This window comes from Megascapheus bottae, chromosome 15, assembly GCF_031878675.1.
Source record: "Megascapheus bottae isolate mThoBot1 chromosome 15, mThoBot2.hap1, whole genome shotgun sequence".
NCBI classification, from domain to species: domain Eukaryota; kingdom Metazoa; phylum Chordata; class Mammalia; order Rodentia; family Geomyidae; genus Megascapheus; species Megascapheus bottae.
The window spans coordinates 14,514,063-14,529,595 of record NC_143523.1 but is presented as its reverse complement, the minus strand read 5'-3'; the positions used below and the strand labels follow the sequence as shown (position 1 = coordinate 14,529,595).

At 42.2% G+C, this 15,533-nt stretch overlaps 1 protein-coding gene across 1 annotated transcript in view; it reads right to left on the bottom strand.

Moving 5' to 3' along the window:
- The window catches only part of Gpam (glycerol-3-phosphate acyltransferase, mitochondrial), a 38,400-nt gene that overhangs the window by 4,629 nt on the left and 18,238 nt on the right, over positions 1-15,533 (bottom strand). Inside the window, exons 8-18 of the mRNA XM_090345890.1 lie at positions 14,632-14,768; positions 11,640-11,739; positions 11,091-11,303; positions 9,070-9,183; positions 8,272-8,357; positions 7,129-7,244; positions 4,368-4,438; positions 3,329-3,593; positions 2,653-2,795; positions 1,392-1,469; positions 333-473 (exon numbers count right to left, since the gene is read on the bottom strand). Of these exons, the coding sequence (XP_090202016.1) occupies positions 333-473; positions 1,392-1,469; positions 2,653-2,795; positions 3,329-3,593; positions 4,368-4,438; positions 7,129-7,244; positions 8,272-8,357; positions 9,070-9,183; positions 11,091-11,303; positions 11,640-11,739; positions 14,632-14,768 (1,464 nt within the window). The remainder of the gene's footprint in view (positions 1-332; positions 474-1,391; positions 1,470-2,652; positions 2,796-3,328; positions 3,594-4,367; positions 4,439-7,128; positions 7,245-8,271; positions 8,358-9,069; positions 9,184-11,090; positions 11,304-11,639; positions 11,740-14,631; positions 14,769-15,533) is intronic.

Sequence of the window (15,533 nt, the reverse complement as noted above, 5' to 3'; positions counted from 1 at the left end):
GATGTTAAAAGAAAGGAAGGGATCACATATATTAATTGTAGCTATGCATTCAATGTGATACATATCTTTGAAAAATATGGGCTGAGAGGATATTAATTAAAAGGACATAATCTTTTGAGACAATGCTGTCTCACAGGGAGGGAGGAGCTCTGCACCTGTGCATTTCCTGAGGGGACCGTGAAGGTACCAGAGACCTTCCTCTGTGACGGAGCAGCTCAAATGCCTAGAAAGAAGCCTGTCAGTGGTGCTTGAGCTATGAATGACTCATCAGAGGCCTGCAACAAAACCTCACTTCACTGCTGCCATGTTTCCAGCGCTCTTCCCCAGCATACCTTCAGATAGCAATCTCGCTGCTCCTCACCGAAATCACTGTCTTCATCTTCTTCACCACTTCTCCAGTTCAAAGGCTGAGGGAGCTTCTTGTCCCACTGCTGCTCTGCAAGACCAGGACTGATATCTTCCTGGTCATCTTGCTATGCCAAGGAGGCGGCCAACAGTAAATGCACATGCTCAGGCCCACGAATACCACCCAAAATGGCCCTCTCCTCAGGCTCTTCTCGGCCTTCTCTGAGGACCATCCCACACAGCAATCCAGGTATCTCTCCAAACCCCAAACCTCGGGAGACAACAGTGGAGAAACAGGGGACAGGAGGTATGGACATGGGGGAGGGGCTACCAGACAAATAAAGATCTTTTCATGTCTTCTAAATAGATGCCTACTTTCTTCGGTCTTTCTCTTGTCACTAAATCTACAGCAGTTAAAACACACAGAAAAGAAGACCTGCAATGGACAAGCCCTAGGAACACTGATATACATGGCTGTTCATCTCAGAATGGGACTTTTGCAGGTCACAGTCAAGATGCATTTTAGATAACACCAATCCTACAAAAGGAATCAACATAGATCAAACAAATTTGTACTCTCATTCTGGTTTTTCTCCTTTCTTATCTGGACAGGATTGCATAGCAAATGTTCAAAGAATGAGTAGAAATATTGGTCTAAATAATTGGTAGAAAAGATAAGGAATGCTTGGCACCAGTGGTGCATGCCTGTAATCCAAGCTACTCAGGAGACTGAGATCTGAGGATCACAGTTCAAAACCAGTGGAGCAAGAAAGTCCATGAGACTCTTAACTCCAATAAACTACTCAGAAAAAGCCAGAAGTAGAGCTATGGCTTAAATGGTAGAGTGCTAGCCTTGAGCAAAAGAAGTTCAGGGACAGCACCCAGGCACTGAATTCAACCCCCAGGACTGGCAAAAAAATAAAAATAAAATAGGAAGAAGGAGGAGGAGGAGGAGGAGGAAGTAGAGGAGGAGGAGGAGGAAGAAGAGGAGGAGGAAAGGTAACACGATGTTAAATACAGACAAATAAAGGAGCTCTTTCTCTTACCTCTGCCACAGTAAGAATTCCATACTGGATAAACCGTCCCACTGTTTCATGGCAAACTTGGTAAAAAGTCTGGCAGGGCTGAAAAGAATGGTCATTAAAACATAAATGCTGCCGGTCCATACTGTACCAAGAGGCTGCCAAATCCTTCCACTCTAGTATCTCATCTACTGTCATTGTAAATACTGTGATTGTTCATGCCCATTTGATAAATACATGTCATGAACAAAGCCTTTGAATGCTCTTTCCCCACAGTGGTGCACCTAATGCAGTGCCACCTGCAGGGGGCGCTCTTGAATTAGATTCTGTCCCTCTGGAGCAAACCTTGAAAAGGGAGCTTCTCAGTGACTCCCTCCCTCCTTTTTTCTTTTGCTTTTTGAAGATGATCTGTCAAAGCTATTAAAGATTGTTCACACAAAAAAAAAAGTGAATAAGGAGATGTAACATTCCAACAACACAAAAGACCTGTGGACAGGCTTAGGCACCTTATTGGCCCACATGCATTCCCAGCCTACCACATAAAGGTTGTGAGAAACAGGTTCCCAGAAGGAAGAGCAGTCTACCACACACAAAGCAGATGTGGAGGAGGATATACTCACAACACAAGTGCTTGTCAATGTTCCTAGACATTCATTTAAGGGCAAATAATACTGGAGTTCAAACATGAATTCTACCTTATGATTTTGAGAGTCCAAGATCTATTTCTTAATCTTGGAGCATCACTGTAAAAATCTAAGGGTAAAAATGTGACATAAATCTACACTCGTAGTATAGGGCTTCAGTGAACTGACAGGGACCTGAGTGATGATTTCTAAGGCTGTACTGGCTTTTTAAAAATTATTATCTTTAAATAGTTGTAAAAAGGAGGTACAGTTTATGTACCTTTTGACATTCGCACTGTTTTGACTTTTGTCATCTGCCGTTCCATCCTCCATGGGGTAGGGGGGCAGTAACTAATGAGCTAACTACCTACTTGGGTCTCCTGCACAGCAGGCAATCAGAGTTTGGGTCTTACTACAGAGTAGGTGCTCAGTGTCCTTGGATCTCACCAACTGTGAACCTTGTGCAATCCGCCCTAGCCCATCTCATAGCCAGGGCACAAGCCCACAGGCCAAGTTAGTCAATGCCACGCTGGTTTTACGGTCACTAAAAACCCACAAAAAGCTGGCCAAAAATTCTCTAAGAGAGAAAAAAAAAAGGTGGCTCACATTTCCATTCCAAGGTTCAAAGAAAGAAGAGGTACCACAGAAAAGGCGTCACTCACAAGAGAGATGGTGCCTTCGTTGGAGAGCAGGTAGCACAGACTGGCTGCCTTCCGCACCAGCTGCTCCTGGCTGATCAGGCTGCCAGGGGTGCTGGCAGATCCTCCCGAGCCCCTCTTACTCAGAATGGCATAAAGGCTGCAGGCTGAGAAAATAAACAGCAACACTTAATGAACTTAACAGAACGGGGTCTCCCAGAAAGACTGTAACTGGCTTCTAACTTGGACTGGCTAAACAGATGGTTAAAGTAAAAAACAGTGGCTTGTGTTTGCTAGAGAACTTGAAGTAGAACCCAACAGAACTCTATTTCTACAATGCCATAGGATTCAGTTCCATCGAAAGTCCTCCCACCAGCTCAGCCCTCTTCCCTCCTCCTTCCACATTATCTCAACACAAGTAGCCTCCACTGTCTTCTCTGTCTGTGTATATATCATCTCAGTTACATTTTCATCTCCAAAGTAACACGATTTCTTACCTTGCTTCCATAGTTAAACATGCAACAGGGTACTACTGGATGTAATTCTAAATAGTGACATGGCAGCAGAGTACATTTTCATTTGAAAGCTAAAAAACTGCAACGCAGAAGCTCTCGTATAAATCAAAATAGACTACACTGTATGTTCCAGGCTCTTGGTCATTCCAAGAAAAGATCTGAAAATATTTGGAGGCCTGACTTACCTATGATGGCCTCCATGATAAAGACGTGAAGCACCCCATTGCTGTAGAAGTTGAGCTCGAAGACTGATGGGACAGTTGTATTAGGAGTAATAAAAAACTCATCGTTCCGGCTTGTGTATGTGATGGTGACACAGTTTCCTAGAAGTTGTATGGCATGCATGACCACGTCTTCCGAATTTCCTGAGAAACCTAGGTCGAAGTCACGAGCCAGAACTTCCTCCTTCATCACAAAGAAGTCTTCCACCAGTGTAGAGAGATGGATGCCCTAATGACAGAAAGAAATGGTCAAGGCCAAAGTCCCCCAAAAAGCAAGACCATGAATGCAGAGCAAGCCAGAAAACAAAATTCAAAAAGCCTCTCCCTCCCCCTCAACCCCGACCCCAGGAAGGTCATTGCCTGAGAACACGCCATATCCACATGCCAAAGAATACTCTAGCCACATCTTATGACACAAAGCAAGGGAGATCATAAAGGGAAAGTCAGAAGTGCTTCTTATTTTAAGCAAGGATTTTCTCCACTGTGAATATTGATCTGACAAGTATTTCTTTGGTGCCTATCTACTGGCCCTATGCCCCTATGTCTGGTGTCAAGAACACACCTGACCAGGACAGACATGGTCTCTCCCTCTGCACAGCTTAGACTGGTTAGCTGCACTAAGACTCATGGTGAAGTCCAAAGTGCAAGTCAAATCACTTAGACCCGGTTCACTCTCAAAATGCCTACGAGATGTCACTGAAATATATCCTCTCTACACTAATCCTTTAACCAATGAATGTCATATTACTATGCACATGAGTCTCTTTTTAAATTGTGTAAAATAATGGATTTCATTATGACATTTTCATACATGTGCACAATGCACCTGATCACCTTCCTCCACCAGGTTTAGAAACCCTTTTGGACAGAGTCTAGGCCAATGTCACTGTTTACCTCAGTTTACTAGCAGGAAACAGGTCAAAGCTACCCTGAATAAGTATCTGGACAGCTGGCAAAACACCTCAGATTATCTCATGAACTACAGGTGGCGCCGCAGACATACCTGCCTGTGTCTGTAGAGGAGCAGGCAGGCCACAATGTGGGTGGACATAATGGCACAGGACTTGCTAGCAGCTGGAAGACAAACACACGGCTTTATCTGAACTTTCTTTAATTCAAAACAAGAAGTAATTAAAGCTACAGAAATGCTGACTACTACAATCTCCATAACTGCATTTGCCAATGGAAACACAACTGGGTTTCCCAGTATTCTGTTACCAGACCCTTCTTAGAGACGATGGTGCTACTATCCGAGACAGGTCTGACTCCAATCCAGGCCAATGGATCGAATGACCAAGAGATAATGCCTTTATAGAAATATCAAGATGACATCATCATCATCATCATCATCATCATCATCATCATCATCATAATGTAGTGATTCTACAAGTATCCACCACATTAAAATGAAGGTACAGTAAAAAAAAAAAGGGGGGGGGTTTGAAGTTAGAATAAAGTGAACTCCAATCCTAATGCCTGCACTAATTTCATGACTTGGGGCAAATTACACAAATTCCTGAGCTTTGCTTTGAAACTTCTATCCACCCCACTGGGCTGGGTAAATTCACCACTGTGAGCGTGCAGATTAAGCACATAAGGAAAGTATATTGTTTTCATTTCCTCTTTGCATTCTGGCCCAGATAAGGAGAGAGGAAGGAGAAACACATGTGAGAACACCAATATTGCATAATCTAAACATTTTAGATGTGTATAAAATGATCACCATGTAGATCAGTCATATAAACACCCACAGAATAATCTCAAATGATACTATTGTTTGTGAGTTTCCTGGCAGATGACAATAACTAAATAGTTCACTGAAAATCGACGTCTATAGTGTTTGAAAAAATAAAAGAATGTGCCAGGCGTGATGGCTCACACCTGTAATCCTAGCTCCTCAGGAAGCTGAGATCCGAGGATCATGGTTCAAAGCCAACCCAGATACTAATGAGACTCTTAACTCCAATTAATTACTAGTAAATGGGAAGCAGGGCTGTGGCTCAAGGGGTAGGGCAGTAGCCTTGAGCTGAAGCATTCAGGGACAGCGCCCAGGCCTAGAGTTCAAGTCCCATGACCCATGAAAGAAAATTTAAAAATTAAAAATAAATAAAAGAAATGTACCACATTTCTAAGAATTATGAAGATTTTTTTAAAATAAAGTTGTTAGAAATAATAAATATATTATATGTGGGAAACAGCATAACATAAAGCTATTAACAACCTGTACAGTTTAAGGAACAACACTACTGGTTATCTGGGTAATGGGTTTTGCTATTTATTTCACCTTTATTTTTCAACCCTTCAGCTAATAGGAAGTACTTTGTATCTACAGCTTAGGCGAGGGACACACACAATCAAATGTCTTTATAAAACAATGCTTTGATCTGGGAATCACAGATAGCTCAGAGATAGAGCACTTGCTTAGCAAATGTACAGCTATAAACAGAGCTGCAGTACTGTGAACAGAAGGGAGAAAGAGAAAGGGGAGGGAGAAAGAAAGAAAAGAGAGAGGGAAAGAGAAAGAGAGAAAGGAGGGAGATAAAAAAGGAAGGACAAAAGGAAAGAAAGATTGAGACAGGAAAAATAGAAGGGGAAGGAGGGAGTAAAGAAAGGAAGGTAAAGATGGAAGGAAGGAGGTAAGGGAAGGAAGGAGTCAAGTAGGAAAAGGAAGAAGAGAAGGTGCAGGAGAAGGGGAGAAGTCCCTGAGGACAGTATGGGCACGAGTTGCTCAGAGCCTGACCTACACATGGCCATGGGTATGGCGAGGGGTGCAGCAGGGGCTGAGTCAACCCAGCATGGGGCTGCCTGGTATGTTAAAGCAGCCTCTGCAACAGTTTCCAGTGCTGCACTATTTATGGCTGGAGCATAATGCCTTCAGCTTATATTCTTCGGGGCCACTCTACTTAGGTATTTATCTACAACTATTCCATGGAGAGGAGCAGAAGCTATCTGGGTGCAGAACCATTAGGGACCCATTTATATTCCCACAGTTCAAAACCAAGCTTCAGGATTAATAGTCACTCAATTTTTACTGCATAAGGTACCCAAGAGGTCGGAGGAGAAAGCGATTTTCAACTATAAACCTAGATGATGTACCACAGCTTAATTCAAGACACAGATTCAGCCTAGTGCTGGTGGCTCACGCCTGTTATGCTAGCTACCCAGGAGGCTGAAGCCAGCCCAGGCAGAAAAGTCCTGGTGAGACTCTTATCTCAAAAAAGCCAGAAGTGGTGCTGTGGCTCAAGTGGTACAGCACTAGCCTTGAACACAAAGAGGCTCAGGGATAGCACCCAGTCCTTGAGTCTAAGCCCCAAGACAGGCCAAAACAAAACAAAACAAAACAAAAAAAATCCCAACGTATTCGGGGCGGGGGGGGGGGGGGCGGCGGGGGGGGGGGGGGAGAAGTGACTCAAGGGATACAGCACTTTGTCTAGCAAGTAGGAGGCCCTATGTTCAAACCATGGTACCACAAAAGGAAAAAAAAAAAAAAATTCCAAGAAGTTCATAAGCAAAAGGAGCCACAAATCATTTTGACAAAACTACAGTTTAGCAAGCACAGGTACTATTCCATGACACCTACAGCATGAGGCGCTGCACATTTCACACCTCGAGCGTCCTTTCTAAAACCTACGTGCACCACCTGGGGATTAAGTGATAGACCTGGGAGAAGAAATGATCCTCAGCAGATTCCTGAACCCGCAGTTCTCACTGTACCACACGGATTCTGAGCTGCAGGATTAAAAAGCAGTTGGCATTCCACTCACTGAAGAGAATGTGTTCGGCGAGATTTGCAATCAGCCTTCTTCGGAAGGATTCGTCGGCTGCATTGTGGGACTCGTTACTGGGCGTGTCTACACCTTCATCCACAACATCATTAGGTCTGAAATGATTATAAAATCAGTCCCCTCTGGCGCTGTTCGCTTACAAGGCAAAGCACATGGGGCTAAGTTTATAAATATATACATACTTCAAATCCCTGCACACTACTAACTTATACCTCAGATAGGTTGCTACTATGTATGGATTGTTTCCCTCCCTACTATTCTTTATTGCATTTGGTATACTGTCCTGGACAAAATATGTTATTTTGTTATGAGTACATATATTATTTGGTTGTTGGCACATTGCTTCCAAAGATGACTAGCAGAAACACATCTGTACATAATGCTTTCTCTTTAATAGGTGAAAACATTACGTATAGATGTAAGGATATGGAGATATTGTACTTGGAGATTTTTGTGCTATTTTAATTTTCAGAATTTAAATTTCTTACATGATTCAGTTATATATGACATACATAACCTAAGTTACTACAAAGGATTTACTTCAAACAATCAAAAACATAAATGAAATTAGAATGTCTACAAAATCCACAAATCAAAACTATTTTGTAGGCAAATCATCGAAAACCTCCAAGTACAACATCTCCATATCCTTTAAGAGATCAAAGGAAAAGTCAGTCCCATGAGGAAAGGAGTAAGAATGATGGTCTTTTATTAGCATATACATGTACAACATTCATATACAATATTGTACACATATATGTATTTCAAACACATGCATATCTATTAATCTTTCTTATTCCCCTCCTTTTTGTTTATATTTCTGCACTATATAATGGGTTCCATTCTGCTATTTTAATACATGCAAATATAATACATCAATCATTTTCAACCCTTCCCCTTAGCTTCTTCTCTCCCCATCCCCACTGACTGGGTCCACCCGCCTTTACATTATTTGTCTTTACATCTAGATTTTGATTATGAAAAGACACATATCACATTTGTCTTTCTGAGTCTGGCTTATTTTGAAAAAACATTTTAAAATTAATCTACTTTTCTATGCAATATAAGAAATAATAGCTATTTGATAGCTCAGTTAATATAAAAACTTTATGCAAATCTTACCTTGAAGGAAGTATCACTGGTAACAGTGCTTGCTCCAAAGAAAGTGGTGCAGACACAGGTTTCTGACTTTGACTTTCTAAATACTCCTGGAAAACAACAGCAAGTAAATATGAGGAATACTTTCATTGCCTTACTACCCTATCAACATATAAAATATATTTTGATCTTCAAAGATTAAAGTGGCCAGGTGCTAGTAGTTCACACATGTAATCCTAGCTACTAGGAGACTGAGACCTGAGGACTGTGGTTCAAAGCCAACCAGAGCAGGAAAGACTGTGACATTCTTATCACCAATTAATTACCGAAAAGCCAGAAGTGGAGTTGTGGCTCAAGTAGTAGAGCACTAGCCCTAACTAAAAAAAACTCAGACAGCACCCAGGCCCTAAGTTATAGCCCCAGGACCAGCAAACACACACACACACACACACACACACACACACACACACACACACCCCTCACAAAAGTTTAAGGGGGGAATGTTTAGAAAGAAATGATGTAGTTCCTTCACAGATAAAACAGAAGACCAGAAAGAATCCATAGAGCAGTCAGAATCTTCTCTACTTTTCCATTTCTAGGAAAGGGGATTTTATATAGGTCCTGGTCCTTGTTAGGAAAGGGTTCCACCATTTGAGCTAAGCCTCCAATGTAGTACAAAGTCTTTTTCTTAATTCATATTCTTTTAAAAGTAGATATCGAAAGGAGAGTGATGATCTCTGCTCGTGCATCAGTTTCTTATCTATCCCTTACCATTACCTCCAGGCAATGCTTTGACCATAGTTCACGTCTACAGACTCTTACCTTTAAGGAAAATGGTTGTGCAAAGTCCACTCTGACATAGCCATAGTTTTTCCGTAACATTCTAATAACACCTCGTGCTACACTCCACAAGCTCTCATTCTTCTTGGGTTTGCCCTAAAGTTCAGAGGTGAAAAAACAACACTGTAAGAAAGCTAACAGGTACAAACATTCTGCTTTCCAAAGGATGACTTCTTTATACAAACTGGAGGTTCATCTTTGAAAGGAACACAAGGAATGAAAGGAGAAAACAAGTTATCCATTAACTGTGACCTATGAGAAAATGTTTAGTATTCACCGAAGCTAAAAGGTGTAATGAGTTATGGAGTCACTATTTATCACTATTCCATTTAGTCCCCATAATCCATGCAAATATAGCTACAAAGGACAAAATTCCATAATACCCTAAAAACACCATTCTGAGAGCAGTCCAAGGCGCTACCTATCTGAAGTCTGTGGATCACCAAGTCTAAACTCCTAACTTTAAACCACTAAACGTCATAATGAACCCCACAGTGGCCGCATAGTTGATGACTTATTCGGAAAGTATTAACCAAGTATTTGTTCACCATAGGATGAGAATCGTGAAAGACACCTTCGATACATAATCAGGATATTCAAGAACACATCAAGGACACACTGGCCACAGAAAGAACACCACTCAGCTGGCAGTCCAAGTCTAGCCCTGAAGTTGTAAAACCTCCAGTGTTAATGTGTCCTTGAGCACCTCATTTATTTAAAGCAGTAAGTTAGAAACAAATACATTAATTCAGAACCAACTTCGATTCCTCACATTGTTGGTAGGTGTGGTAAGGTGGTAAAACCAAAGTGTATGAAAATTCAACATATATACTCTATGATCTATCACTGCCACACCTAGGTACATACATGACAAAAATGAATCTATATAGGGTACCAAGGATCAACTGTGGCTTACTCCTGTACTAGAATTGGAATTTTGGAATTAGAATTGGAATACTGTGCTGGAATACTGAATGTCTAAGAGATCAACTAATTACATGCAGCCACAGAGAAGAATCTCAAAAATACCTGCAAGAACAGAAGAAACTAGGTCCCAAATGAGCACACACTATTTATGCATTTATATAAAGCTCAGCAACAGGCAAAACTAATCTATTCTGCAAGAAGTCAGTAAGTGGTAATACAGGGAATGATGACAGGATGAGTCCTAAGGGGACGTGATACCTTGATGAGCTTCCCTCATTTGAGGGCTGGTTACACAGATATAGTCACTTGTAATAAGTCAGTGTACATAGCTGTGATTTTTTGCATTCTTTGGTGCAAAAAGTTCACTGAAGCCAGATGATGGTATCTCATGCCTGTAATCCTAGCTACTAAGGAGACCACGATCCAGAGGTTCATGATTTGAGGACAAGTGACTTTATTTCCAAAATAATCAGCAAAGAACTGGGCTGGATGTGTGGTTCAGGCTGTAAAGTACCAACAATGCAGGCTAAATGGGCAAATGTGAGCCCAGAGTCCAAACTCTGGGACTGGGGGGAAAAAAAAGCAATAACAACAACAACAACAAAGTTATCAATGGGCTCAGGGTATTGCTGTATGACAAATGCAAGGCCCTGAATTTAAACCTACTAGCACTACTATCCGCACCCCCTCTCAAAAAAAAGACTGAAAATAAGCACTGCCATACTTTTGTCCACATAAGCCCGCCAGCTCTTCAGGCTTAACTGATGTGCACATGTAACCAGCAGGCCTTGGGCGAGTAAACCATGGAAACCCAACCATAGTAGAGGGGCTACTGGCTCTACTTCCCATTCCTATGACCAAGGCCAACACAGCTAATCATGCACAGGAAAATATTACACAAGCTGTCTGGTGGACGTAGCTGTGGTCTCCACAGCCATGTTTCACAGCTGTTCTCCAGATAAACAATACGAAAAGATGCTCTTAGTTAATCCTATGAGCAAAGCCAAATGCTAATCATTACATCCAAAAACAAACTTGAAACATGGAACTGAATTTTGCACAGGCACTTCCCTTACCAGTTGTTCGCCATTATAGTGACCTTCAATTATCCGATCGTAGGAGATGCCAACTGGTATCACCAAGATGTCAGGGATGGTGTTGGTAGAAAGAGTGTCTACCACCACTGACAATAGTCCCGCCCGGGCACAGGAGGTTTTCCCACTCCGGGACCGTGTGCCTTCCAGGAAAATCTCCAGGAACTGCTGCTGCCGGAGTAGCTCAACTATATGCTGGAGTATGAAGAGAAAGCAACAGGTGAACCCAGCTGCTCAACTGAGATGATGCTGGAAAAAGTCTTCAGACAAAGCACAGAAAAAAAAAAACTGTAACTTCACTACTGACAAAATATTTCACCCACACAAATAGCATTTAAAAAGCTTTACCAACACTGGATTTTGGTAACTTCGCAAAAAAAAAAAAAAAAAAAAAAGTCTTACTTCTATCTAAGCCATCATTGCTCAAAGGATTCTGAGAACAGTTTTATAAAAACCTCAACCTCATCAACTCTCTTTGTCCCTGTGCTAGCTAACATAATGGCTTTAAGAATAATCAGAAAGCATACACACCCCATGAAGCAAAGCTCTATAGAGAATATCTTTCCGTCCATCTGGCGTTTCATCTAGCCTCCGTCGTATGAAAAAGCCCCCAAGCTTATGGATCAAGGTACTATAAATTCAAAAACGCACAAATTATTTATAAGGAAAAAATTGTCAAATTCCTAGCCACTTCACAACAGTTTCCATTTGCGTAAAAACTAGCTGGGTTGCTTGAATGCTGGGAGGGAAAATGTAGACATTTATTTTTCATGTTATTGACATGTCTCACCTATTTACATTCCATCACACTGGAGCCTATGGAATATCAGTATGTGTAATCAAGTTCCAATACAGCAGTGTCAAGCCAGAGGATTTCACCTGATATGTACCCAAAAGAGGACATGAGGCCAGGTGTTGTGGTTCACATCTGTAATCCTAGCTATTCAGGAGACTGAGATCTGAGGATCAAGATTCAAAGCCAGCCTGGGCACAAAAGAACCTGAGACTTTTATCTCCAATTAACCTCTAGAAAACAGGAAGTAGGGCTTGGCTAAAGGGTAAGGCGGTAGCCTTGAGCTAAAGAACTCAGGGACAGTGTCCATACCCAGAGTTCAAGTCCTATGCCAAAAAAGAAAAAAGAAAAAAAGGAAGAATGAATGTCACTTTGAACGAGCTGGGGGCTGTTGGCTCATGCCTAGAGTCCTAGCTACTCAGGAGGCTGAGGATGTAAGGATCACAGTTCAAAGCCCACCTGGGCAGGAAAGTCCATGAGACTGTGTCTCCGATTAAAAAAGTAAAAAGCAGCAAGTAGAGCTGTGGATCAGGTGCTAAAGTGCCAAACCTCAGTGAAAAGCTAAACAAGAGTGCCAAGTCCTGAGTTCAAGCCCTAATACCAGCACGCACTTGCACACTCGTGCACACACGCGCACACACACACACACACACACACGCACACACTTCATAATCAATGAGATGAGTTCACAACAATAATGTACCCTGAGAATTAGCTTGAATTAGCTTATGACTACATGTTGTAGGAATGTGACAAAACAAGGCTTCAGAGGAACAGGCTGGTTATTTATGACAGTTGTCTATGCCTGAGGAAGGAATTGCTGAGCAGTAACAGACTCAAAGTTCATGAAAGAGTTGAAAGTATAAGTATATGGAAGTGTGGTTGCTCTAATGTAAAAATGCCAGCCTTCTCTGCAGCCCCTTGCAGTCTTCCTCCTCTGGTAATTTTCCGATGACCTTCAGCTTGCAGATTCCTTGACCCCAGGACAGGATGCCCCAGGGAGTCAACACAGGTATTCTACTACCTAGAAACTCAGGCCTGCCCTGAAGGGTCCTATCACAGTGTACTGCAGCTACACGTTTATTTGTCAACGAGCTGCACTATAAGCTACTTAGCAGTGAAAAATATATGTGTGTTCACGCTCATGTAAAACGCAGCTGGATAAACATCACTGGATACATGAATTGGACGATGGTACCTTTGCTGATCACATGAGGCTGGCTGGTTACACAAGTCCAACACTGAGCCAACGGGCTGAGAATCTGAACCAAAGGGCTGTGGAGGCTGAAGCCCAGACTTCCCAGCACACAAAGGGGATGACTGCCACCCTACACTGCTCTACTTTCTCGGGGACTAGGCCACATCCCTTCCTGTCTCCATCCAAATGCAGCCTCCTCTGCTTCACCTTCTACTCACAGAGCTGACCTCACAGCTACTTTGTACTTTTTCTCAGGCCACCTCAACGCAGCCTGCCCCAGCTACCAAGGGGTACTCAGACCCACTGGTGACCTGGTTTTGCAAATAGTAAACACCTGTGTCTCTCCTGATGCTCTGTTGAACCTGAATCTGGGTTGGCACCAAGTCTTATAAATTCACAAAGTCCTAAATACTTTTCAGCTTTCTAAATACTTTTCAAATCTACCTACACTCTCCTCCACAAGAGTACTGCTGCACTTCTCAATGAAGCCCTCATTATCTTCTACCCATATAACAGAATCAGAATTGGGCTAGGTGCCAGTGGCTCACACCTGTCATCCTGTCATCTCAAGGATCATGGTTCGAAACCAGCCCAGGCAGAAAAAGCCTTAACGCTTCTACTTCCAGTTAGCCAACAAAAAGCTGGAAGTGGAGATGTGGCTCAAGTGGTAAATTTCACTCCTTGAATGAAAAAACAAAGCAAACAAACACACACACACACACACACACACACACACACAAAGTGAAAGTATGAAGATCCAAGTTCAAGCATTAGTAGAAGCAAAAAAAAAAAATCAGAATTGACTGAACTCCTACTCATCTAATGTCACCTTTCAAAGTAAAACATATGTCATTTCAGTATAATGTGTCATTTTTCAAATAAAGGACAGACTCCATACTCTTGAGTTAGAACTTCTTATTCCCTAAGCAGATACCAGCTCTAGCCTCTGATCCCTTCCAGGGGTCCAATATTGTAACTTTACTTATCTGTCCTTCACCTACCAAACCCACAATGTTCCCACTTCCACACACACACATGGCCTTCTCCACAGAATGTGCTGCCCTCTCCTGGAAACTCTAGCACACACTGTTCATGTTACATTGTACTTCCCACATTTCTAGCTCTATCAAAGCATAAGTTTAAAGGAACAGGTTACTATCTATTGGCAGCAAATAGTATTCCAATAAAGTAGTAGTTACTTTTATTAGATTCTCTTATCCCACCACCACTCACCCTCTACTGCCAAGCTGGAGGCAGTAATCACTATCTGGCCTCTTTAATTACCTTTTGCTCACTTTCAAATATTGCCCATCACACTCAAATATGAGTAGTTCACCAAATATCCCACAGGAAATACATAAACAATGGGGACAATGACCATTTTTTTAAACTATTCCCCTTTTACACAAACCACAATCTTTATTTTTATAACACTATTTACAATAGCATGTATCAAAGCATAGAACAATAGCAACAACAAAATTCAAGACGGCTTTAATCTATGGTCAGCTCTCAAACTGAGCTGCACTTACCTGAAGATGGGAATGTTGAGGTTATTGCCCGAAGCAATGTAGGGTGCTTTGATGTTGTGGCAGAAGAGAATGAAGGTGAGCAGCAGGTAGTCAATGTGGGACCTGTGCACAGGCAGGAACAGAAGCGGCAAATCCGTCTAATGGAGAGGAAAAGGCCAAATTCAACGTGAAACCCTGTCCCTCTTTACAACTAATCTTTGTTGAGGATCACGAGCTAATCAGAACTCACTCCTTGAAACATTTCACAATACTAATTCTTCTTTATATTCAACACTTATGTCTCTAAACAGAAAAACAACTGTAACAAAATTCAACTGGGGGAAGAAGAGTAATGGAGGGCTCAAGCTGACTCCTGACTCTTGAGAGACAGCTCTGGTCATATGGGGAAACAAGAAACACGGAATCGTTGTTTTTTTTCTTCTTTCTGTGCTGGTACTGGAGCTTGAACTCAGGACCTCACGCTCTCATTTTACCACTTGATCCACACCTCTAGTTGCAATTCTTTGCTGGTCAATTTGAGACAAAAGTCTCAGCTTTATTTTCCCCAGGCTGGTTTCATATTGGCAGCCTCAGAGCTCAGCCTCCTGAATGCTTAGGAATATGGGTGGAGGCCACTAGTGCCCATAAAGCACAGGCTTTTTGAACCAGGGCTGGATTTAAGTACTGGCCAAACTACTTCTTAATCTGCCTGTATCTCTGTTTCCTTATGCATAATATACAAACTGGCCCATCTGGTTTCACACTTATTGCTGGGTAGCTAATAGAAACGGTCCTGAACACGTTGCCCAGCTCATCCCCGGCCCTGCCTCTCTCCAAGTCAGACAGGACTGGGCCGTTGCTGGCCACTGCACTATCAGCACTATCACAACACGGGAAGCCTTCCAAATGGACAACGGGACACA